At 42.6% G+C, this 27,578-nt stretch overlaps 1 protein-coding gene across 1 annotated transcript in view; it reads left to right on the plus strand.

The window, feature by feature from the left end:
* The window catches only part of LOC126475110 (odorant receptor 45b-like), a 76,713-nt gene that overhangs the window by 45,234 nt on the left and 3,901 nt on the right, over nucleotides 1–27,578 (plus strand). Inside the window, exon 4 of the mRNA XM_050102694.1 lies at nucleotides 8,626–8,781. Coding sequence (XP_049958651.1) covers nucleotides 8,626–8,781 — 156 coding nt within the window. The remainder of the gene's footprint in view (nucleotides 1–8,625; nucleotides 8,782–27,578) is intronic.

The raw sequence follows: 27,578 nt of genomic DNA on the forward strand, positions 1-27,578 counted from the left end.
GACTGTGTGTAGATGGAATGGTCTGGGCTCTCTGGTCAAACTGGACCGATCATTGACTGGAAATGGTTATGTTCGGCTACTTGAAGACCTTTTGGAGCCATTCATGGTCTTCACGTTCCCAAACAACAACGGAATTTTTATGGATGGCAATGCGTCATGTCACTGGGTTGTTTGTGATTGGTTTGAAGAACATTCTGATGAATCCCATCGAACTTTTATGGGATATAATAGGTCAGTCCATGCACACAATCCTGCACTGCCAACACTTCCGCACTTACGGACTGCTGTAGGGCCGGCCGGAGTAGCCGTGCGGTTCTGGGCGCTACAGTCTGGAACCGAGCGACCGCTACGGTCGCAGGTTCGAATCCTGCCTCGGGCATGGATGTGTGTGATGTCCTTAGGTTAGTTAGGTTTAATTAGTTCTAAGTTCTAGGCGACTAATGACCTCAGAAGTTGAGACGCGTAGTGCTCAGAGCCATTTTTTTTTTTACTGCTGTAGAGGCAGCATGACTCAATATTTCTGCAAGAGACTTACAACGACTTGTTGAGTCCACGCCACGTCGAGTTGCTGCACTACGCTGGAAGGAGGTCCGACACGATATTAAGAGGTATCCCATGACTTTTTTCACCTCAGAGTAAATCTGGAAAATCGCCTCCTTGGCCTCTCTACCATCCATTCGGCTGCATACTTCTCGTGCCCACCTCCATTTCATCTTCACTACAGTCATGATTGTGTCTGACACTCCGGCCTATTCCCTGACGCTTTTCTGTATTTGCCTATCTCTCCTAATAATTCCCAACAATACCGCGCGGGATTATCCGAGCGGTCTTAGGCGCTGCAGTCATGGACTGTGCGACTGGTCACGGCGGAGGTTCGAGCCCTCCCTCGGGCATGTGTGTGTGTGTTTGTCCTTAGGATAATTTAGGTTAAGTAGTGCGTAAGCTTAGGGGCTGATGACCTTAGCAGTTAACTCCCATAAGATTTCACACGCAATTCCCAACATCCTTCTCTCTGATGCTCGCTGAGAAACCCTCAGTTCTTTCATCACGTCTCTCTATAAACAGTACTGTTTAGTGTACCAAAAACATTCCATTCGATTTTTACTCTCCCGTTTTTCTCTTTTTCTGAGTTCTTCATTTACCAAAAAATACAAAATATCGTCAACTGCTTTTGTACCTTAGTTGTTCTTTTCCTTTTCGAGGTGTTGGTTACATATTATACTGCCAGACAAACAAATTGAAGCACCCAAGAGGGGAGGAAGAAACAAAATGAAACTTCACAGGTTTGGAGAGTATGTGATGTTACTCCAGCGATTGCTAAATCGAGTCAGATTTGCAAAGAACTTGGCAGTAGGAGCCCAGTTACCAGTATCACATTGCGCTTCCTCCGGTTCGGATGCAAGCGCTGACTCTGTTTGGAAGGGTGTCGTGTAGCCGTTATATCGTCTTCTGATACAAGCTGTCCTACAACTTAATATTCTGGATACTGCCACTGGAATGAAGTGGCGTCTGAGCTGGTGTCACACATATTTTGTGGGGACACACCTCGGGATCTTGCTGGCCACAGTATTACCTTAACAAAATGCAGTGCAGTTGCAGTTTTATCCGTGCTAGGCAAAGATATAAATTTTCCATCGACTCCCAAGCGTTTGCCTGTGATTGATTTTACTAGCTGTAATGAACAGGCTATTTTTAAACTACCTCGTGATGTTGCAGAGGAGGCTAGGAAGGTGTGCTGACAAGGGTACACCCACCCAAAACTGATATCACTTAGAGTTGATCCAGGTATTGTCATTTTACCTGCGGACATGGACAATGCTACCATTGTTTTGGACAAACAGCGGTTGTCGGCGATGTCACCAGGCTGCATTCCCGTAAGTTAAGTAATCAACGGGAATGCAGCTTGGTGACATCGCCGACAACCGCTGATTTTTCGACGGAAGAACGCCCTGGCATTTTCAAGACAAAACTGCAGCAACTAAGCGCTGTGCAAGCGAATTTAAAAACTCAGTTTTCAGAGAAACTCCAGAAAGATAACACTCATTCACACTTGCCGTTTTTCAACAGTAAAACGCTTGTAACTTGTCCACACGTTCAAATGATGCAGTGTTTACTGTCTGATTCAGAGTATCATAGGATCGCTGTTGACCCCTCAAAAAGTTTTAAGAGAAAGACTAACAGCCTCCTGAAGAAAAGTTACTTATCACAAGAGGCTATCAAGAGTTTCAGTTCTTAATTGTGCTGTTCCCCTTGGTTTATGGCCTCCCTGAAGCCCACGAGGAACGTGTTCTTCTTCATCCGATTGTGAGTAACGTTGTTACTCCGACATATCGTGTGTGGACCTTGGCACTCTGTTAAGCCCAATTGTAAGTCGGTGGGAATACCACACTAAGAACTCGGCGGATTTCTTACGTCGATTAGAGGGAATACGTTTGAATAACTGATATTCTTGCAAGTTTTCATGTTGTCTCTCTCTCTTCACTCGGATTCCCCTGTCTGATTAGTTACGGTTCACTGAGGTTAGGTTTGCTGCTGAGTTATTGAACCTATTTCTACATGTGTTGACTGCCACTTACTTTTTGTTCAATGACTAGTACTAGGAACAGACAAAGAGGAGTTCCGATGAGAAACTTGTTGTCTCCTGTTATTGTCAGTTTGCTTATGCAAGATTTCGAGGAATGAGCCTTGGACTCGTCGGCTTTAATACCGGCGTGTTTTTTTTTTCATATATGTAGATAATACTTTTATTATTTGGCCTCATGGCAGAGACAATGTGAACAGCTTCTTAGAACACCCGAATTCAGTCCACCCGAACATTCGTTTCACGATGATGGTAGGAAAGGATGGCAATCTTCCTTTCCTAGATGTGCTGGCCAAGAGGAAGATGGATAGTACGTTGGCACATGCCGTTTATAGGTAGCTGACTTGTATCTGCAGGCTGATAGTTGCGAGGACCCGGCTCAACGTAAAGGAATACTTCGTACCTTGGTTCACAGGCCCCATGTCATCTCGCACGCTGAGAGTTTGTCAGCTGAGTTAGACCATCTCGAAGTCACCTTTCGACAGAATAGTTATAGTGAAAGACAAATTATATGTGCGTTGCACCATCGACCAATTGAGGGACAGGGTGAGCGATGATAATACCGAGGTAGCTCCAAAGTCTACGGCCTGTTTGCCTTACGCAGGGAGCATTTCGAACAGGATTCGTCGTATTTTGCGGAAATATGATGTGATGTGTGTTTTGCGACCACCATCTAAGGCCAGGATACTTTTAGGTTCCATATAGGATGATCTTTGTTTGTATAAGGCGGGTGTCTATCGCAATCCATGCAGTTGTGACCTAAGATGTATTGGTCAGACTATCAAGACCGTGGAGGACCGGTGTACTGAGCATAAGCATCACACACGCCTACAACAAAAGAGCAAATTCGCCATTGCAGAACATTGTCTTGGCACCGATCATCCTTTGGAATATAACAACACCTAGATTCTGGCATGCACTTCTAGCTAATGAGATAGTGTTATTAAGAAAAGTGTTGAAATTAAATTAACAAGTAACCTTATAAACAGAGATAATGGTTTTTGTTTAAATTCTGCATAAAATCTTGCTCTCTAACTTGTCAAAAACAGAGGCAAGTAACCTTATAAACAGAAATAATGGTTTTTGTTTAAATTCTGCATAAATTCCTGCTCTCTAACTTGTCAAAAAAGAGAGGCGAGTGACCTTATAAACAGATATAATGGTTTTTGTTTAAACTCTGCATAAAATCCTGCTCCCTAACTCGTCAAAAAACAGAGGCAAGTAACCTTATAAACAGAGATAATGGTTTTCGTTTAAACTCTGCATGAAATCCTGCTCTCTAACTTGTCAAAAAACAGAGGTGCATAGTTTTGCTACCTCGTTCGTTGATTATTAGTTTCACTATCGATTACTTCTGATGTCGGTCACCTTTTGTTTGTGATACGTGAGCCGACGTTTGTAGTTGAGGGTGTAGCGTCGGCACCATCCGATACGCCTACATGCTACTGCGACTTCTCCTGGTACGTGCATGGAATAGAGAAAAAGAACTTACGAGCAGGGAAAAACAGCTCTCAGTACTGCTCCTGCTTCCGACTACGCCTTGCGTCTCTTCTAGTACTTTACTGTTCTTCAGCTGAAGAATCTGAAACACCCGTCTCGTGAAACTCGAATTCCTTGTTACTCTATGGAGGAGAAAGTTCATTACCAATATTTTTCCTAATTAAATTTCTGAAGCTAGTTATATAATTTTTCTTTTCGCCTGGCTGATGTGGCGTGAGGATAAGTGTATTTATATTTAAGATATATGGTTAGATTACAGCTTCACATTAGGTTGGCATGTAATAAGTTATTTCCAGTACTGTCATTAAATATTTTGTAGTATTGATTTATGATTTAATAAATACCACTACTTAATCAATAGAAACAAATCTCTCTCTCCCTCCGTGCCTCTCTCTCTCTGACACTCTTTCTCTCTATCTCTCTCTCTTTCTCTCTCTCTCTCTCTCCCTCTCTCTCTCTCTCTCTCTCTCTCTGACACTATCTCTCTCTCCCTAAGTCATAGAAAGAATATAGAATATATAACAAAACACTTAAAAAACTTAGAGTAGTGTAATTAAATATCATATACTGCTTTGCATAATCAATGTAAACAGTTTTCAAAATTATTAGTACAATTATTATAATTTTATATTGAAAAATTAAAATTATCTGTAACATATATGTAGTATACTTAACTATTTATTAGTACATTTCATAAAGTTAATAAATAACTGAACAAAAATAAATGATATTATATTATTTTGTAAAAAAGGATAGGAATGAATAATATTACGTACATTATAATAATATTTATGTAATTGAAAGAAAAATTTATCTTTTTTTCTTTACTTAGATCTTCGCTTGGTCATCTAGTGCAGAGTATGCCGTTCTTAAATTTTTTATATTCTTTTTTTATTTGTTATTTCTTAAAGTTTAATTACTTCTTATTTATTACTACAAGTATTCCTATTTCCACTAACTTTTTATTCTTGCTTATACATCCATTGGTGTTGTTGTTGTGGTCTTCAGTCCAGAGACTGGTTTGATGCAGCTCTCCATGCTACTCTAACCTGTGCAAGCTTCTTCATCTCCCAGTACTTACTGCAACCTACATCCATCTGAATCTGTTTAGTGTATTCATCTCTTGGTCTCCCTCTACGATTTTTACCCTCCGCTCTGCCCTGCAATACTAAAATGGTGATCCCTTGATGCCTCAGAATATGTCCTACCAACCGATCCCTTCTTCTAGCAAGTTCCGCCACAAATTTCTCTTCTCTCCAATTCTATTCAATATCTACTCATTAGTTATGTGACCTACCCATCCAATCTTCAGCATTCTTCTGTAGCACCACATTTCGAAAGTTTCTATTCTCTTCTTATCTAAGCTATTTATTGTCCACGTTTCACTTCCATTCATTGCTACACTCCATACAAATACTTTCAGAAACGACTTCCTGACACTTAAATATATACTCGATGTTAACAAATTTCTCTTCTTCAGAAACGCTTTCCTTGCCACTGCCAGTCTACATTTTACATCCTCTCTACTTCTACCACCATCAGTTATTTTGCTCCCCAAATAGCAAAACTCCTTTACTACTTTAAGCGTCTCATCTAATCCCCCCAGCATCACCCGATTTAATTCGACTACAGTCCATTATCCTCGTTTTTCTTTTGTTGATGTTCATCTTATATCCTCCTTTCAAGACACTGTCCATTCCACTCAACTGCACTTCCAGGTCCTTTGCTGTCTCTGACAGAATTACAATGTCCTCAGCAAACCTCAAATTTTATATTTCTTCTCCATGGATTATAATTCCTACTCCGAATTTTTCTTTTGTTTCCTGTGTTGCTTGCTCAATATACAGATTGAATAACATAGGGGATAGGCTACAACCCTGTCTCACTCCCTTCGCAACCACTGCTTCCCTTTCATGCCCCTCGACTCTTATAGCTCCCATCTGGTTTCTGTACAAATTGTAAATAGCCTTTCACTCCCTGTATTTTACCCCTGCCTCCTTCAGAATTTGAAAGAGAGTATTCCAGTCAACATTGTCAAAAAGCTTTCTCTAAGTCTACAAATGCTAGAAACGTAGGTTTGCCTTTCCTTAAACTATTTTATTTGATAAGTCTAGGGTCATTATTATCTCATGTGTTCCAACATTTCTATGGAATCCAAACTGATCTACCCCGAGGTCGGCTTCTACCAGTTTTTCCATTCGTCTCTAAAGAATTCGTGTTAGTATTTTGTAGCCGTGGCTTATTAAATTGATGGTTTGGAAATTTTCACATCTGTCAATATCTGCTTTCTTTTTGATTAGAATTATTATATTCTTCTTGAAGTGTGAGGGTATTTCGCCTGTCTCATACATCTTGCTCACTAGATGGTATAGTTTTGTTAGGCCTGGCTCTCGCAAGGCTGTCAGTAACTCTAATGGAATGTTGTCTACTCCTGGGGCCTTGTTTCGACTTAGGTCTTGCAGTGGTGTGTCAAACTCTTCACGCAGTATCGTATCTCCCATTTCATCTTCATCTACATCCTCTTCCGTTTCCATAATATGTCCTCAAGTACATCGCCCTTGTATAGACCCTCTATATACTCCTTCCACCTTTCTGCTTTCCCTTCTTTGCTTAGAACTGGGTTTCCATCTGAGCTCTTGATATTCGTGCAAGTGGTTCTCTTTTCTCCAAAGGTCTCTTTAATTTTCATGTAGGCAGTAACTATCTTACCTCTAGTGAGATAAGCCTCTACATCCTTACATTTGCCCTCTAGCCATCCCTGCTTAGCCATTTTGCTCTTCCTGTCGATCTCATTTTTGAGACGTTTGATACGTCCATTATTTATCACTAAATATATGAAAGACTTGTTAAAATGAGTTTTCCTTTATCCAGTAATTTCATATGGTTATCAAGTCTGTTTGAAATTAACAGACATATTTAGCACCAAAATATTTTGAGCCATCAGAAAAACGAATATTATTATTTGAAACAGTTATTTATTAATTTGGAATTAAATTAAGGATTTTCAATGGAAACTATAAAACTTTTATGTGTGTTTTCCTTTCACACCAAACAAACGTATGGTTGATGAAATTACTGATAGCAATTAAATTTCTTTAGTGTAAGTAACGTCAGCTCCTTGGTGTGACCAAACTGATACTGCCTCTCACTATGACTATTTTAATTAATGGTTATTTGTAGTAGTTTCAGATTATATGAGGCAAATAAGAACAAAGTAGATGTACTGTAAATTATAGACAAAAAGAGGTTCAACATGTAACTTGCTAGTGAAGTATTTCACTTACATTGACTTTGTTCTGTACACATCAGAATACTTTGAATATTTATTATATATCGTTGCTTTCTGTTTTTTTAAATTTAATAGAAATAATTTTGTTAGTATTACTGAATTAGAATGTTTTGTAAAACAGAGATATTTTATGATACTTTATAAGTATTAAAGTCGATTGTGAAATAATTAATTTATGTCAATGAAAATAACATTTTTGTATATTAGCACCTCATCTAGCCTTTATCAAAATTTTAGCATTTAACTACTCATCTGATTGAAGCTTATTTACAATTAATACACACTTGATGTGCCATAATTATTTTAGTTATATATTAAGATACCTAGTGCTTCAGTTAACTATTTATTCTTTAGGGGATAATTTCTAAAGTATGGCTTTAGTTTGTTTAGTTTCATGTCAAGCAGAGACAATATATACCCATATGGAACCTGAATAAGTTTCAGGGTATTATACTGAATAATGCACAGACAGTTAAATGTTAATTTTGTGAGATTGAAATTGTTTGTAAGTGTATAATTTATTAAAGCTTCAATAGAATAGCATAGTATAAAGTTAATTATTTCTTCTTCTGTTTTAATTTTATGTTTTACAAGGTTACTGTACCAGTCACTGGTATTTTTGATTGTCTGCTGTATTTTAATCATGAGAATGTAGCACAATCATTAGTCTCTTTATTTGGGGAGCGGTCCCTTTCCAAAGGGTCTCGCTGAAGCCTTCACAAACACTAATTATGCTTCCAACCTTGTACAAAAACAAATCTCCTGTGCCTTATCTTTCCAGTCTCCCACCACCTCACGAAGTCCTACCGTCCAACCACAAAGGAGCATTCCCCTCGTAACTCAGTAGCATCCAGGACTGCAGCAACTGAATTACATTCTCCGCCAGGATTTCGACTACCTCTCGTTTTGCCCTGAAATGAGAAATGTCCTGCCTACTATCCTTCCCACCCCTCTCACAGTGGTATTCTGCCGTCCAACGAACCATCCATGATTGGAGTGCTGACACATTATCTGCGCATCCAGTATTGCTGGCAGCTGATGGGCTAAGCATTGGCATCATATCAACCTGTACCGCATCAAAGACAGCCTGAAGATGACGCAATGAAGCGTTGAAACTGTTAGTGACAAAATAAATTAAATCATAAGGACGGGTGTAGGTGTTTTTATTTATTTTTTGTCACGATAGTAAACGGCCGTCTTCCAGAGACCTCCTGCTAAAAGGATGAACATACAAAATAAATTGATGTTGATGCAGAGCGACCGGCTGTCCAGCTCGGCCTACAGCGGCACCTGGCTGCAGGGCGACGTGCGTCTTCGGAGGGCGCTGCTGCTGCTGACGTCACGTGCCGTCCACCCCCTCACTCTAACCGTGGGCAAGACCTACACGCTCTCCAGGCACACCTTTCTCCAGGTAACACTCTGTCATTATCGTCTCGTCTTGCATTGTCGCTCAAATGAAATGTATACCCAATTCTTCCCTGCTGCTATGATTCCAGAATGTCGAGAGGATTGAGAAAGTAAAATGTGTTACAGTATACCACATGAATTGCTTCCCGTGGACCCCAAAGACAGGGGTTTCTGAGACGTTGAAAGAAGTCAACGATGTACTTTTTTTAAGTGTAGTAAAATTGACGACTTCATCCAGCAGCATCCTTTTATCATCAGTTGGTTGATATAGGGCTCTTCCAAACTTCTACACACTGAATTAGCTTTGAACAATCTAACTTGCCATGCTTGTTTTTTTTTTATCTTATCAGTTCATTTTCCATTAGGCAGTCGTCTAGATCTTTCCTTACAACAAAGATTCCAACGTAGCACCTTCCCAGTCCATCTCCCACCATTTGATCTCGCTGTATCTCCATCCCAGCCATCTCCATTTCAGTTTCGTTAACAGTCCTCAAGTACTGTCATTTCTATTACTCATTTGTTTGTCTTTCGGTCCGTGTCTTTCCGCTAAACGCTTGAAAACCATTAGCTCTTGAACTGTTAGAGCACTTAACGTCCATAATTCATTTCTGTAAATTATTACTAACATTGTGCAATGGTTATGTTTTCCATGTAAGGCAAATGGGGAATATACTTCTAAATACGGCATTTAGTTTCCTAAATGAACTTGAGCTGTTTATACTCTCCTGTTTGCTTATTTAGCTGTCCATACACATTTATTTTCAAATGCCCTAAGTACATAAATTCATCGATTGTTTCTATAACTTCGTCACGAATTTTTATGTTTTTCCTGCCGGCATACTTAGTGGACATAGTTTTACTCTAACTGTAATTAATTTTATGGACCTATCGTCAAACTTTCACTGTCCATTTCTCTCATCCTTCGGTTAAGTTCTTCTTGATCTGAAGTAAACAAAACAGCTTCATCTGCAAATCAAAGGTGGCTCAGATAAGATCCGTTTCTGTGTATTTCTTCTCCATACAATTTTTGATACTATCGTAACGTCTTCCAAGGTTGTACGAAATGGCTTAATGTTATCAAAAATCGTAATCAGAGACTAAAGATCTGTGGTTCAATCTCAAAATGATCCTAGGATATTGTTCACTCACTCATAGCTTCTTTCGTTTCAGCCAATGACTTGTATACATGAAATACGCCGACTTGTACCGTAGTTCGGAGTCCTTGTTGAACTGTAGGTCCCTCCATAGATGCCTAGTTAATTCAGTTCAGAGGAACATACCACATCTACTTCTACGTGATTACTCTGCAATTCACATTTAAGGGCCTGTCAGAGTGTTCATCGAACCACCTTCCAGCTAATTTTCTACCGCTCCACTCTCTAACAGCACGCGGGAGAAACGAACATTTAAATCTTTCTGTGCAAGCTCTGATTTATCTTATTTTATTATGACGACCATTTCTTCTACGTAGGTAGGCGCCAACAAAATATTTTTACTCTTGGAGAAGAAAGTTGGTGATTGAGGTTTCATGAGCAGGTCCTGCTGAAGCGAAAAACGCCTTTGTTTTAATGACTCCCATCCCAGTTTGTGTATCTTATCCGTGGCACTCTCTCCCCTATTTCGCCATAATACAAAACGAGCTGCTCTAGTTTGAATTTTTCGATGTCCTCTGTCAGTCCTATCGGATGTGGATCCCCCGCCACACAGCAATACTCCAGAAGAGGACTTACAAACGTAGTAGGGGCAGTCTCTTTATTAGACCTGTTGCATTTTCTCAGTGTTCTGCTAATAAATTGTAGTCTTTAGTTATGTGTAATTGTAATGCCTAAGTATTTAATTGAATATTAAATTTGTGTGATTTATCGTGTAACCGAAATTTAGCGGATTCCTTTTAGTACTCATATGAATGACTTGCCACTTTTCTTTATTTACACTCAACTGGCACTTTTTGCACCACATAGATATCATCTGCATAACATTTTGTAATTCGCTTTGATCACTGATGACTTTATCAGTCGTTAAATGACAGCATCATTTCCGAAAAAAATCTAAGATGGCTACTCAGATTGTCTCCTAAATAGTTTATGTAGCTTGAGAACAGCAGAGGGCCAATAACAGTTCCTTGAGAAACGCCAGATATTACTTCTATTTTATTCGTTGTCTTTCTGTCGATTATTACGATCTGTGAAATCACGAATCCAGTCACACAGCTAAGACGATACTAAATAGGCACACAATTTGATTAGAAGTCGCTTGTGAAGAATGGTGTTGAAATCCATCCGGAAATTTAAAAATATGGAATAAGCTTGACGTCCCCTGTCAACAGCACTCATTACTTCATGATGACAAAAAACTAGCCGTATTTCACAAGAACGATATTTTCTGAATCCTTATTGGCTCTATGTCAACATATCGTTTTCTTCAAAGTAATTCATAATGTTCATTCATACAGTATATGTTCCAAACCCTACAGAAAATCGACGTTAGTGAAATGGGTCTGTAATTCAGCGGTTTACTCCTATTTTCTTTCTTGGGTATTGGTGTGAATAGTACAACTTTCCATTCTTTGGGTACAGATCTTTCTACGAATGAGCAGTTGCATAGGATTGCTAAGTATGGAGCTATTGCATCAGCATACTCTGAAAGGAATCTGACTGGTATACATCGTGGACTGCACTTCTTGCCTTTATTAAATGTTTTAATTTGCAGCGCTACACCGAGGATACCTACTTCTAAGCTACTCATGATGGCAGTTCTTCTTGATTCGAATTCTGAAATATTTACTTCGCCTTCTTTTGTGAAGGAATTTCTGAAAATTGTGTTTACTAACAGTTCCCTTTAGTGACACTGTCTTCAATAACATCATCATTGTTATCGGGCAGTAAAGGTATTGTTTGCATCTTGCCGTGGTGTACTTTCCACACTACCAGAATTTCTTTGCGTTTTCTGCAAGATTTCGAAAGAGAGTTTCGTTGTGAAAACTGTTAGATGCACCTTGCATTGAGGTTCGTGCTAAATTTCAGCTTCTTAAAATTTCGTAAATCTTGGTAATTTTGCGATGTTTCAATTTGGTATGCTTTTTTCGTTGCTTCTGCAACAGTCTTCTGACTTGTTTTATGTACCATTGTGGATCAGTACCAGCTGTAATTTATTTGGTATATATTTCGAAATTGCTGTCAATGCTGTTTCTCTGAATTTAAACCACATCTGGTCTACCCTTACATAGATCGGAAGGAGTCGAGACTGTTGTCATGCGAATGTTTACCTGTTTCTTAAATAGGTGTATGATGCATTAATTTTTGGAGGCTTTGGATATTACGATGTTCAGTCTAGTTACAGTAACTTGGTGTTCCTTAAACCCTGTCTCTGTCATCATTTTCCGTATTTGTTGCTAAGAGATCAAGTATGTTTTCGAAACCATTTGCACGTCGGGAGAGCTCTTGAATTAACTGTTCAAAATAATTTTCTGAAAAGGCCTTCAGTGTGATTTCGGAAGACGCTTTATGCCTACCATGGACTTTAAACATGCATTTCTCTAGAAAGCCGTGGGTAGATTGAAGTCACCATCAACTATAATTTATAGGTGGGTACCTATTTGGAATGAGACTCAAATTTTCTTTGAACTGTTCAGGAACTGAATCATCTGAATCGGGTCTCGGTAAAAGAAACCAGTTATTAATTTATTCCGGCTGTCTAGTATAACCTCTGCCAATACTAATTCACAGAAACTCTCCACTTCGATTTCACTACTAGGTAAACTACATATGATAACAATAAACATTCCACCACCTACTATATTTAATCTATCATTTCTGAACATGGTTAGATGCTTTGTACAAACTTATTTCCGAACTTTTTCCGGCTTTAACCAGCTTTCTGCACCTGTAACGATTTGAGATTCAGTGCTTTGTATTAGAATCTGGAGCGCTGGCTCTTTCCCAACACAGCTACGACCGTTTACAGCCACGATATTGACTGTTGTTATGTCTACCCTCTTCCTGTACTCACCCTGCACCCTTTGAAACGGAAGCCCTTTCTGCACTTTCTCAAGACTCTCTAACCTTAAAAAACCGCCCAGTCCCCACCACACAGCCGCCGCTAACTGTGAAACGCCTCTCTGTATGTAGTAGACTCCTGACCTATATAGAGGAACATGGAAGCTTACCACCCTAGGGGGCAAGTCGAGGAATCCTTAACCTACACGGTCACAGAACCATCTGAGCCTCTGATTCATACCCTCCACTCAGCTCTGTACCAAAGAAACACAGTCGGTTCTGTCGACAATGCTACAGATAGTGAGCTCCACCTTCATGTCACGAGCTAGACTGGCAGTCTTTATGTGAATCTTCAGGTTTTGGCGGCGCAAAGACTGTGCCTTTAAGTTTCGAGTGTGCAGCCGCAAGAAATCTCCTTCTCCTAATATTTCGGCTGTATACCTTCGAGCCATCTTCAGCGTGAGTCGCAAGACTGTTGCTCCAGTTTTTTTTTCTTTACTGTTATTTTAAAACCTGTACAACAGGCAGGCTGTCAGCAGCATTCTACGCTGCTCTTCAGCCATAGAATAAACAATGAGAAAAACAGAAAGAATACACATAACGGCGGGTTATAAAACAGTAGACACATAAATACAAACACGGAGCCGATCACACTCGATGATAAACCACACTACAAACTGTTGACACGACGCACAAATACTGCAGATGTCGATGGCACAGGTGAATGATGGAGTGTGACAGCGAACACTGAACACTAAACACGACAGCACACACGAGACACTGATGGCGATGATCTCCGGCACGCGAATGTCCACGTAGCGTGTGCGAGTCCAAGGACCTGCCAGAGGGGAAGAAGGGTGAGGGGGGGGGAGGAAGGGGAGAACAAAGATGCCAACGAGATGGGAGGAGGAGTAGAGGGACAGGGGAGGGGAAGCCCGGGGGAGCAGTGGGGAGACATGGAGGAGGGAGGGAAGGGGGAGAGAAGGGAGGGAGGGTGCCCAAAGGAACAAACACAGGAAGGGGGAGCGAGGATCAAAGTTGGTAGGAGGGGTAGATGGATGGGAGGAGGGCATCATCAGGGAGGGGGAGCTGGCAGAAGCCACCTTGGCAGAGAGTAAGGAGGGTGGAAAGATGGAGAGCAGGTGGGATGTGGGAATACAGGCGCGACAGCGGGTGGGGGTGGGAGAGGATGGGGTAGACAAGCGGGTGAGGAGGATCGAGTTTACAGGAGGTGTCTCACCAGTGCCCGCTTCGTCCCTTTGTACTCGTGTATCGGGCGACTGACACATGCGGCCACAGATGCAAATGTGCCAGAGACGTTGATTGGCCGCAGGGACGTGCATAATGCGCAAGTTGTATCTATGACTCTGTAGTCGATCTGTGTTGGCATATTGATATATCATTGTGAGCTACACTGTGATGATGTCTTTGTGAGTTTATTACAGCAAGTGCCGGATTCCATGATTTATCAAGATTGAAGCCACTATCTCTATTAATTAAATTCGTCATCAAGTGAATTTCAATTGCCTCCTTCACTATCGAGTCCCAAAAGGATTGTGTAGTTGCCAAAATTTCGACATAGTCATACAACATACTGTGACCATTATCAGTACAGTGCTCTGCCACTGCCGTCTTGTTAGGTTGTAAAAGTCGTGTGTACCTCCGCTGTTCTGTACATCTTTCTTGAACAGTACGAGTTGTTTGTCCGATGTAAGAAAGGCCATATTCACATGCAATTTTGTAAACTCCAGGTTTTTGGAGCAGCAAGTCATCTTTGACGGAGCCCACGAGTGCAGCTGTATTGGGTGGAGGACGAAAAATCACTTTTACTTTGTGTCTGCCGAGAATCCGTCCTATTTATGATGAGAGGCTACCCACATATGGCAGGAAGGCCATCGATTTAAAGGTTTCTTCATCTTCATCTGCTTTCTTTGTGGCCTCTTTCGGTTTCATTTTCAGTGCCCTCTGTATTTGTTGTGGAGAGTACCCATTGTCTTCAAACACTCTTTGTAAGTGGGAAAGTTCATCTTGCAGACTGCTTTCGTCAGAAATAATATGCGCTCTGTGGGTCAAAGTTTGGAGAACACTCATTGTCTGGGCTGGATGGTGGCAGCTATTTGAACGTAAATACAAATCGGTGTGCGTCGGCTTCCTATACTCTTCATGTCCCAAAGTGCCATCCTCTCTGTGCCAAACCAAAACATCCAAGAATGGAAGGCATCCCTCCTTTTCAGTTTCCATTGTGAACTTTATTTGATCGTGGAGGGAGTTCAGATGTCTTAAGAAGTCTTGCAAGTTGTCTTCACCATGGGGCCAAACTACAAAGGTGTCATCAACATTCCTCCAGAATACCGTGGGTTTCAAGTCAGCAGATTCAAGCACCTTCTCCTCGAAGTCCTCCGTAAATAAATTGGCCACCAGAGGGGCTAAGGGACTACCCATGGCGACTCCGTCCGTCTCTTCAAAAAATTCGTTGTTAAATAAGAAATATGTGGAGGTCAGAAGATGTTTAAATAAAGCTGAAATCTCTTTGTCAAAACTTCTTTCAATAAGTTGTAGAGATTCTGGAAGGGTAATCTTTGTAAATAAAGACACCACATCAAAACTATCTAATATATCAGACGGGTTCATTTTCAATGATTTCAGTTTACTAATGAAGTCAGCAGAGTTTCTTATTGGTGAGTACATTTTCCCACAAGAGGCCTCAACATTGATGCCAAATGTTTGGCAACGTCATAGGTCAGAGAGTCTATGTTACTCACTATGGGGCGTAGAGGAACATCTTTCTTGTGGACCTTTGGTAGTCCATAAAGTGTAGGAGGCACCGGACCACTTGGTTTCAATCTCCGAACAACTTCTGATGGAAGGGAGAATCATTCAGAAGCGAAACAGTTTTCTTCGCCACTCGATTAGTGGGATCCCTGCTGATCTTCCGGTGCATGCTGTCACTCAATAAATTGTACATTTTATCACGGTATTCGTCCCGAGACAGTAAAACAGTAGCATTACCTTTATCTGCTAGGAGTACCACCGTCTGAGTATCCAGGCGAAGCTTGCGTAGAGCAGCCCTCTCTGCCACAGATATATTGCTCCTTTGTGGGCGAGCCTTCATAATTGCACGGCATGTTTCACGTCTTATTTCCTCTGCTGAATCCGAGGGAAGTGGTCGAATAGCTTCTTCCATGGCGCTGATAAACGAAGGCAATGGCAGAACCTGTGGCGTGGGTGCAAAATTCAGTCCCTTACTCAAAACCATCATCGTAGCAACGTCCAAATCTCTACCTGTCATATTAATATCAGGGCGTCGAATTACAGTTTCTCGCTGCGATGTCGTCTTCAGTCGACTAAATTTTGCAGTCTGTTGGGATGTGGCCACCTCACAAATCCAGTCTGATTTGGCCCAAGTTGTACCATCAATCCAATTCCAAGAATCATAGAGTATCTCCACAGACATCCTCAGGTGCAGGCGATAAAGTTCTTCAGAAACCAGGTCTAATTTTCGGCGAGTAAAGTGGATCCTCTCCTTAACAATAGCAGAACCAGCTTTTGGTAAAATCTTATTCATAGACGTCGTTTTTATAAAATGTACTAATCTGGCAAACTTCGGAATTATGCCCTCGTCACGGCACCTTAGTAAAAAACTTAGAGCTCAGTAATCTTGCTTTCAAGTGTCGAAGCTTATCCAGTCGTTGAACACACATAAGCATCTCCTCCATACAGAGGTACTTGATGTGAATCATCAGGTTTTGGCGGCGCAAAGACTGTTCCATTAAGTTTCGGGTGTATACTGCCGAGCCATCTTTAGAGTGAGCCGCAAGACTGCCGCTCCAGTGCTCGCTTCGTCCCTTTATACTCGTGTATCGCGCGACTGCGCGTGCCGCCACAGATGCAAATGCGCCAGAGACGTTGGTCGGCGGCAGAGACGTGCATAATGCGCAAGTTGGATCTATGACTCCACAGTCGATCTGTGTTGGTATATCGATATATCATTGTGAGCTACACTGTGACGATGTCTTTGTGAGTTTATTACAGCAAGTGCCGGGTTCCATGATTTATCAAGATTGAAGCCACTATCTCTATTAATTAAATTCGTCGTCAAGTGAATTTCAATTGCCTCCTTCACTATCGAGTCCCAAAAGAATTGTGTAGTTGCCAAAATTTCGACATTGTCATACAACATACTGTGACCATTATCAATACAGTGCTCTGCCACTGCCGTCTTGTTAGGTTGTAAAAGTCGTGTGTACCTCCGCTGTTCTGTACATCTTTCTTGAACAGTACGAGTTGTTTGTCCGATGTAAGAAAGGCCATATTCACATGCAATTTTGTTAACTCCAGGTTTTCGGAGCAGCAAATCACTGTATTGATAATGGTCACAGTATGTTGTATGACAACATCGAAATTTTGGCAACTACACAATCCTACCAGGAATCCCACTCTCTGTGAATGCCCAGACCTTGCCAGCTGAGTGGTGTTCCCTGGAACTATGCGAACGACTTCATCTGCTCAGGGGCTTCGTCAATCACAGATATCAAACCTGTTCGTCAGACGAACCAGGGTGGGCCTCCTATTGGCCGCCAGAAAGTCTTTCACTACCAGCCACAACTTGGAATGACCTCCAACTTGACTACTGGTCAGGGTTCAACTTCAGTGCGGGTAGTACCCAGGGCAAACACTGTAGTGAACCAGTTGGGAGACATGTGGGTCATGCTGGATGTCCCTCGGATTATCCTGTCTGCCCAAACCCCCCCCCCCCCCCTCCCACAGTGATGCCTACTGGCAACAGCCTCAAGATGTGTGACCAAAGTCAATACCACCTGGACTTGTGAGCAATAAGTTACCAGCTCAACTCGCATCTGAACACAGCAGTCACAGTTCATATCCATATTAAAGACAGCATGATAAATACACAGACATGTACGACATACAGGAGTTGAAGCAGAGGAGACGTGACGAAATTTTAAGTAAGTCAATTCCCAGTACTCTAATGGGCTGCTGCTGCTATGAAAGTTAGCATTTGGCTGAAAGATCTAACTGCTATCAAGTGGCTCTTGAAACACAAAACAAATGGTTGGTGCTATTTAAACATCGGTTCTGTGCAGTAAACAGTCAATAAGGCGTAGAACTGTGCCTGATAAATATACAAACACACTCGAAATATAGGAGCTGGAGCTAAAGAACACTAACGATATTTAAAATAAGTCACTTCTAATGAGAAGCTGTGTCAGCTCGCAGTACTCTAATGTTCTGCTGCTGCTGTGAGAACTACCTTTCGACAACATTCAGTAACATCATGCCTATGAAAACACTGTGGTGGTCAGCCTTTGAGGAAAGCTTATCTTGCTCATTGTTTACAGTGCTGAAATTAATTACATTTCTTGACGAAAAATGAGATTCATTGATATCAATGTAACTTAGAAAACGCACACACCATCGCCAGTTAGTAAACTATTAGAGTTGTGATTCTCTGTAGCAGGTAGAATGGCGACAGAGTTCATTGGGGCTTTTCGTATTTAGTGTTGTTACCATACCTAGTAGGATATGTAATGAGTGTGAACACATCAGATACTGAGTGATCTCTGTGGAGGAGATGTACTCGTCAGAGACAGCATTATGAGCATGAGATTTTGCAATGGATCTCGTTGTGGGTCACCGTTTGGCCTGCTGGTCGAATCGTGCAATAACCTGAGTTATAGGACATCAGGAAGAGACAGTCGCACAATGATGAGCTGCATGGGAGCGTGGTGGCAGGCATATTCGTCGTCGAGGTTCTGGTCCAATACGTCTGACCGCCACATGGAGAATCCCCATATTGTGCACCAGCCACATCGTGACCTCTTCATATCTGTGCCAGTCATCCAAGAGCCAGTAATTGGACTTCCTCCAACACTCTGTGTCACGCTCCGCGAATGATCAGAGATCGATAGTATAAATGGTATCGGTCATTTCTATAAAAAAAAAGATTATGTTACAAAAGGGTGTCCCATTACAAGTGAAGATAAAATCGAGGTCAAAACCACATAACGCTTTATAAATAATAGTAACGTTTTCAAGAAGTGACATATATCTACATGAACTTTCTTCTTTCCCTCTTTCCTGTTTAACTCGAGAAGTTTAGCCTTCCTTTTTCCATGATCAAAAGTGATCACTAATTTCTCAGGAAGGAGTTGAAACGGTCGCTTCACATGGTACTTCTCCCATCCCTACAAACTAGCATTACAAAACAGACACTGACAGCGGGCCGGATTGCATTTCAATGAAAAATTAATATTCTTCCCACTGTGACCTGGAGCGTAGGTGTTCAACCGATTTTAGTTTTGAGGACGTTAACGTCTACTTAGCCATTTTCCTCTCACTAATATTGTCCTACCACGATCGCCAAAGAGACTTCGACACCACCAACACTAACAACACGAAGTATGCAGGCCTGTCTTGCATCACCGTCGCGAGTGTCGATAACAAACGATCGATGTCAGCGGAGGGGTGGAGGGGGAACTGCTGGCTGACAGCGCCCACGGGCAGGTGGTGTGGGCACTCACGGGAGTCCGCACCTACAATAGCGCTTTCGCCCACCCAAGCACTAGAGTGTACACTGACTTAGCAAATGTCATGGGGATAGGCATCTAATATAGCGTGGGGGCCCCTCTGTCACTGTATACTGCAATGAGACGCAGTGGAAGTGAGTCTACAAGTCCCTGGTACACTTTTCGAAGCAGCTGACCAAATTGTTTGAAGAACGGCAGCCAATTCTGGTCTGTTCATGGTTGCAAGACATGTAGCATGGAGCACAAATATCTTCAATGTTCAAATCTGGGCTCTGGGATGGACATCTCAGTCTTTGGAACTCCCCTGAACGTTCCTGGAACCATTCTTGACCCAACTCGCTTTATTTGTTCATGAGACCCAGAAAATATTAGATACAGGCTCCCGGTAGATGCCATTTTCCTTGGCTTGCGGAAGGCGTTAGATACAGTTCCGCACCGTCGCCTGATAAACAAAGTAAGAGCCTACAGAATATCAGACTAGCTGTGTGGCTGGATTGAAGAGTTCTTAGCAAACAGAACACAGCATATTGTTCTCAATGGAGAGACGTCTACAGACGTTAAAGTAACCTCTGGCGTGCCACAGGGGAGTGTTATGGGACCACTGCTTTTCACAATATTTATAAATGACCTAGTAGATAGTGTCGGAAGTTCCATGCGGCTTTTCGCGGATGATGCTGTAGTATACAGAGAAGTTGCAGCATTAGAAAATTGCAGCGAAATGCAGGAAGACCTCCAGCAGATAGGCACTTGGTGCAGGCAGTGGCAACTGACCCTTAACATAGACAAATGTAATGTATTGCGAGTACATAGAAAGAAGGATCATTTATTGTATGATTATATGATAGCGGAACAAACACTGGTAGCAGTTACTTCTGTAAAATATCTGGGACTATGTGTACGGAACGATTTGAAGTGGAATGATCACATAAAATTAATTGTTGGTAAGGCGGGTGCCAGGTTGAGATTCATTGGGAGAGTCCTCAGAAAATGTAGTCCATCAACAAAGGAGGTGGCTTACAAAGCACTGGTTCGACCTATACTTGAGTATTGCTCATCAGTGTGGGATCCATACCAGGTCGGGTTGACTGAGGAGATAGAGAAGATCCAAAGAAGAGCGGCCTGTTTCGTTACAGGGTTATTTGGTAACCGTGATAGCGTTACAGAGATGTTTAGCAAACTCAAGGGGCAGACTCTGCGAGAGAGGCGGTCTGCATCGCGGTGTAGCTTGCTGTCCAGGTTTTGAGAGGGTGCGTTTCTGGATGAGGTATCGAATATATTGTTTCCCCCTACTTATACCTCCCGAGGAGATCACGAATGTAAAATTAGAGAGATTCGAGCGCGCACGGAGGCTTTCCGGCAGTCGTTCTTCCCGCGAACCATACGCGACTGGAACAGGAAAGGGAGGTAATGACAGTGGCACGTGAAGTGCTCTCCGCCACACACCGTTGGGTAGCTTGCGGAGTATAAATGTAGACGTAGATGTAGATGTCATGGAAGCAATGTGGTGGTGTGTTATAATCTTGAAACACCGCAGAACCGTCAGGGTGTTGAAAGGGCAAAAATGGATGGTCTCCGAGCACCTCAACATACGGCGGATCGTGCAAATTCCCCTCCAGAAAAACTAGGGGGTCCATTCCATGCCAGGAAAATGCATCCCTGACCATAACAGAGACACCATTGCCTTGTACTAGATCTCTTTCGTTTGCACCACACACAGTGCCTCCCAGCTGCATGGTGCAGTTGAAAAGCGATTCGTCCGACCACAGCACGTTACGGCGTGTTCCAGTACGCATCCCTGGTGATTGGCGATAAGTGCAAGTCGTTTTGCCCAATCACGTTGGGTTAAAAAGTGGTACCAGTGTGTCACGCCGGTTCCCATACCCCATGGAACACCCATGTTCCTGTGGACTGTCCACTGGGAGATGTGTCTAGCAGGTCCTGTGTCAAATTGAGGCGTGATTTGTTGCACTGTTGCCTTTCTGTCACTATTCACGATCCATCTCAGATGTCTCTGGTGACGGTCATCGAGGTCGGCTGGAAGGCCGGTAGTTTGTCTGTTGTGGACTGTGACACCATCATTCAGCCTTTCCGATACATCCTGGACACGGTTGAACGCGTGAAGCCTGATTCCTGGACCACTGCCGATATCGAAACTCCTACCCCTCGGTCACCGACCACGATATCCCGTTCGAGCGGCGTCAGCTCACGACGATGTTGCATGTTACACATATCACTTGCACAACCGTTTCTCAGAAAGTCTCCTATCCAATAGCAGCTGACACAGGGACCATGCGGTACTCATACTCCTTACCTGCGCCATCGGTGCCCCACTGTCCCATGAAATTTTCTAAGTCATTGCGTATACACCACCTGCCGAAAGAGTGAATCACCCAGAAGTGGAGGAGCAAAGGAAATGAAGCTTTACAGGTTGAGTGTGATCTGAGATTGGACGACATAGATGTATCGCACAATTTACCAATCATAGTGGCTCGTGAGTGAAGGGGTGGGACAAACCAAGAACAGATGTGTTCAGTGTGTGAAAGTTCAGGAGAACGTGCTGGTCAGAGCAACAGCAGAGAACTCTGTACGTAGGCAGGTCATTAAAACATGGGAAACACTTCTTGTCTTACTATTGTTTAAAGATAACTTCTAAGACTGAGCTCAGCCAACGACTTTAACACGTCAGAAATGTAACGGGTACTCTGCAAATTAACAGCTATGCGAACCAAGGGTGATGGTGTTGTGTACTGACACCCCATACCATCACCCAAGGTGATGTGCCTTTATTGTAATCTACACTTCCTGTTGTACCGATTTTTTGAAATATTGTTAGCAATGGGTAAAGTTAAGAAATTAGGGAAGGGCAGTTTACAAATGACTGATGAGGAGGGTGGAAAAATCGGCGTAACCCATGGTAAACTGTCAGTCGTTAATAAGGTGATATGTGACCATGAGAAGACAATTAAGAATCTCAGCGCCAAAATTGGCCTTGTAGAAAAATGGCTGTTCAAAATAATATCGGACCTCATAATGAAAATTTAAAGCGAAGGCAGGTTCTATCACTGATCTTGCGATATGCAGTTATAGTTGCTATAATGACAGGGCTGACCAATGGCATTACTGCATTAAGCCGACCGACTTGATTAACACTCTCAAACAACTTTTGCTGTAAAAACATTTAGAGAAACAATTTATGACAAGAAAATCTTTAAAATAATGTGTAATTACCAACTGCATCTCATTAATTTTACAATTATCATAAAATATACAAAAAAGAATGAAACCACCTTCTGCAAAATGTGCAATCAGGAGGAGTGCCAACAAAAGAAAAGATAGTAGTAGATGCTGACGTCACATTATTTGTTCTCTAAACAAACTACAAATAAAAAGTTGACACGGAATACTTTTAAGTTACGTGTATACTCAATGCCATCTTTGGATTCCGGAAGCTGTCAGTACTGCTCGAAAGTGTTTTACTGTAGTATGACGATGTCTAATATTACTCTGGCGACGTGCGCTCTCCTCGGAGCTTCCTCACGTGGGTGTGGCCATTGTGTCGCTCCATACAGAACCGAGACTAGTCTGAAGAGACAACGAAGTGCCGCCTGCAATGTACATGGTTGTAACTCGGCGCACCACAGCCTTCAGGCGCTAATAGCGTGGGACCGTTTAAATACACTTATGAGAAAACCGTCCCGAAACACATGTTCTACAATACGCCAATGTTTGCTGCGCATGCACCCAGACATCAATGTGGGGTATGATCACCATGCACACGTACACGGGCCGCACAACAGGTTGGCATACTCTGGGTCAGGTGGTCGAGCAGCTGCTGGGGTATAGCCTCCCATTCTTGCACCAATGCCTGTCGGAGCTCCTGAAGTGTCGTAGGGGTTTGAAGACGTGCAGCGATACGTCGACCGAGAGCATTCCAAACTTGCTGGATGAGGTTTAGGTCTGGAGAACAGGCAGGCCACTCCATTCGCCAGATATCTTCTGTTTCAAGGTACTCCTCCACGATGGCAGCTCAGTAGGGCCGTGCGTTATCATCCATCAGGAGGAAGGTGGTACCCACTGCACCCCTGAAAAGGCGGACATACTGGTGCAAAATGACATCCCGATACACCTGACCTGACTGTTGCTCTGTCAAAGACATGCAGGGGTGTACGCGCATCAATCATAATCCTACCCCACACCATCAAACCACGACCTCCATACAGGTCCCTTTCAACAACATTAAGGGGCTGGTATCTCGTTCCTGGTTCACGCCAGATGAAAACACGGCGGGAGTCACTGTTCAGACTATACCTGGACTCGTCCGTGAACATAACCTGGGACCACTGTTCCAATGACCGTGTGCTGTGTTCCTGACACCAGGCTTTACGGCTTTACGGGCTCTCCTGTGACCAGGGGTCAGTGGAATGCACCTTGCAGGTCTCCGGGCGAATAAACCATGTCTGTTCAGTCGTCTGTAGACTGTGTGTCTGGAGACAACTGTTCCAGTGGCTGCGGTAAGGTCCCGAGCAAGGCTACCTGCGGTACTCCGTGGCCGTCTGCGGGCACTGATGGTGAGATATCGGACTTCTTGTGGCGTTGTACACCTTGGACGTCCCGTACTGTAGCGCCTGGACACGTTTCCTGTCTGCTGGAATCGTTGCCATAATCTTGAGATCACACTTCGTGGCACACGGAGGGCCCGTGCTACGACCTGCTTTGTTTGACCAGCTTCCAGTGGCCCTAATATTCATAACGTCTTCAATATGTGTTCTTTGAGCCATTTTCAACACACAGTCACCATTAGCACATCTGAAAACGTCTGCAAACTTACTCGCTGCACCGTACACTGACAGGCCCCAACACACCCTTGCGTATGTGGACTGCTGCCAGCGCCACCGTGCGACGACCGCAGGTTAAATGCACCGCATGGTCATACCCCGAGGTGATTTAAACCCACAAACCGCCCACCAGAGCGTTGTTTCACCATGTATCAGCATTATTCTTAATTTATGAGCATGAGTGTAGTTCTCCTGAACTCGTCAATTTCAAATTTCATGCCTTTCTCCACCTTGGACACGCCGTAACACACTCGTCTCACAAACAAACAACAATAGAGTGCGATTTCTCTATGACAAAGGCCAAGTGTGGTATTCCATTATATAATAATTTAGATGGCATTACGCCTGTGTTCTTTCTGTCGTCGTAAATCATTTGCAAATCCGATCATCTAGTACACTCCATGCGAATTGGAAGTTTCTAACATTCCGTCTTCATAGTGTTAAAATTTTAATGCCCGCAAGTGTACATGTGGCATTAAAAAATAGTCCCAAAGGATTTTTTTTTTGAGCCAATGTAATCCAAAACGTAAAGCGATCACCGGAATACTATCCGAAACGAGTGTGAACACCAGAAAACGTATCCCAAGTGAAAGATATGTTCCAAATAAGTTCGACTCAAAAGAAATGCTAATTAGCTGTGCATGTGGGAGCTAGCCAACCATTAGAACATTGTAGGAAAGGACCTGCATCTTAGTCCATATAAGTTCCAGACCAAGCTGTACGTTTTCGTTCTCTGAACGAAAAGATACTTGGACATTTGGCTCCTCAGCTTTTCATTTCATCAGGTGAGGCCTGTTTCAATTAACGTGAGTGCGCGAACTTATAACGCAACCATAGCAAGGCGCGTCGACGTGGGGACGCCAGCGTATTCGTTTTCGAGAGGCCATTTACAAAGAAACTTAGATCAGCAAAAATCAATTCCCGACTCATTTTTAATGAGTTACTCACGGGCGAACTTGTTACCGTATAACCCACTTTATTTCAAATTCTCCAAACATTAAATGCTAATTTTCTCCAGATTAAGTATTCAGAGAGGAAAGAGCCCTAATAAGGGGACAGTAATCATCATCATCATCTTGGACAGTTTCCAGCCACTGGCTGGGTCTGTCGGGAACACAAGCCTCTCCATCGTGTTCTGTCTTTCCACCATTTCCCCTCTTCCACCTTCGTCCAGTTCTCTCCTCTTCTCATCACACATTCCTTCACTCCCTTCACCCATCTATCTCTTGGTCTTCCTCTGGGCCTCTTCCCCTCCAGTTGCAGATCAAACATCCTCTTTGGAATTCTTCCCTCATCCATTCTCTTCATGTGTCCATACCACTGCAGTCTTGATTTTTCTATCCTGTCCTGTACTGGTTCCTCCTTTAGTCTTTCCCTCACATACACATTTCGCAATCTGTCTCGTCTTGTTACACCCAACCTGCTCCTCTGGAACTTCATTTCACTAGCCTGTATTCTACTTTTGTCGCTTTTGTGCATTACCCATGTCTCACTTCCGTATGTCAATGTGGGGACAAAGTAGGTTCGGTATATAATTCCCTTGGATTTCTGTGGCACCTCCTTGCTCCAAATAAGCCCCCTAATGCATTTGTAGAACTGCCCTGCTTTTCTGCACCTTTCATTTATTTCCATTGCGTTTCCCCCCTTACTTTCAATCACGCTTCCCAGGTACTTGAAGTTCTCTACCACTTGTAGTTTTTCCCCTCCACAAGTTATATCCACATTTGGCCTATTCTTCTTCCTTGTTGTTACGATTATTTCACTTTTCTTTGCAGAGAAATGCATTCCATATTGTGCTGCCGTTGCCTCCCATGCATCTAACTGCTCTTGCACCTCCTTCACGCAATTTCCCCATAACATCAGGTCATCGGCAAAAAGCACTGCTTTCATTTTATGATCTCCAATTGCATCTGATACTTGCTGTAGGATTTCATCCATAACAATAATAAACAATAAAGGCGAAAGTGCACTTCCCTGTCGCAGCCCATTTTCCAGCTTGAACCATGCAGTACGTTCCCTCCCCACTTTCACACAACTCTCACTTCCCTCATACATTTTTCTGACTTTTCGTGTAATCTCTTCATCTATCCCTTTTGCGTTCAGCACATCCCAGAGCTTGTCCCTACAGATACTGTCAGTAATCCAAAATCTAAATTCCAATGCTTTCATTTTGAGAGAATCTGATTATTCGCTCAAAATGTCGGCAACTGTTAATTTCAGGAAAAAAAAAACTTCTCTTCTTCTTTGTATACGGGACGCAGTGCTACAAAAAGATTGTGTTTCGACAGTTGTCAATGCAGAATGGCAAACCTCTGTGGTCAAAAGTCTTTCTCAGGTCTCAAAGTCCCAGCCGGCAGTCGTTTACCACTACCTCTGCTTGCAGTTGGTACACGGCCCACTTTTTGAGGTCGGGAGCTGATCGGAGTTCGTGTGTTCGTAACAGATGTCAAAATCTCAGAGTGCACCCGCCCCAGCCCCAGTTTGCCACCTTCTCTTCGGACCAGTTGTTGCACCAAGATCACTTCGGCGCGGGCGTAATGAAATGTCAGCACTTGCCGCCTTGAGTCAGATTAATGTTTGCCAGCACATTATCTTGAGCAGATCATAAAAATGTCGACCCTATATTTAGCTGTCTCTGTGATATGCTAGTATTCTCCCCAAATGAATTCAGCTCTTTCCTGTTCTTTAAAATTCATGGGTGCGTTAATTTTTTTATAATTATATATATTGATTACTGTCTCTTTTCATCTGTAGCTTATCTTTTCAGTGACGCCTGCTGTCGGTTACACGTTTATAAATTTTAGGGTAATATATCCCATTATTACACTTCACTCTGTTTTAATTAGAGTTGTATCCTCTGTTAAATTTCCTCAATTTTCTAATTAATTAGGATTCCTCTGCAAGTAGGATCAATGTTTACTGCCTGCCTTCACTGGCACTGAGATATCAATTAAATTCCTGTAGTTTGCAGTTTTCCGCCCCTAGATGTAGAGTCAATTTCTACGTTCAGGGAACTCCGTGGCGAGCCGTTTACGACCGTCGTTCGACGTTCAACGGCCACAGCAAGGGAGTTAACAGCCTCACGGAACACGCGTCATTTTGTATCAGGAATCGTTTATCAGTACGCTGCACCGCAGTTGAATAATGTTGAGACTGTTATTTGCTTCGTAATTTTCAGGTCAGTTTTAATTTCTTCATCTCGTATGTTGAAACGAGGTGGTATCTTGATTACTTTTCTGTGATTTTCCTTGCCATCGCAGAAACTTACACGACACCTTCGAACATTCTTTTTCGCATACTCGTTCTTAAACTGTTTTTTCCTTCCTACTACACTTCACTTCGTGTGTATGTATGTGTAGAAGAGTGTTACTAATGGCGTACTAAGAAAAAAAATTAATCAAAGATGTGTTTCTGACTGCCAATAGC

This window comes from Schistocerca serialis, chromosome 4 (genome assembly GCF_023864345.2).
Source record: "Schistocerca serialis cubense isolate TAMUIC-IGC-003099 chromosome 4, iqSchSeri2.2, whole genome shotgun sequence".
NCBI classification, from domain to species: domain Eukaryota; kingdom Metazoa; phylum Arthropoda; class Insecta; order Orthoptera; family Acrididae; genus Schistocerca; species Schistocerca serialis.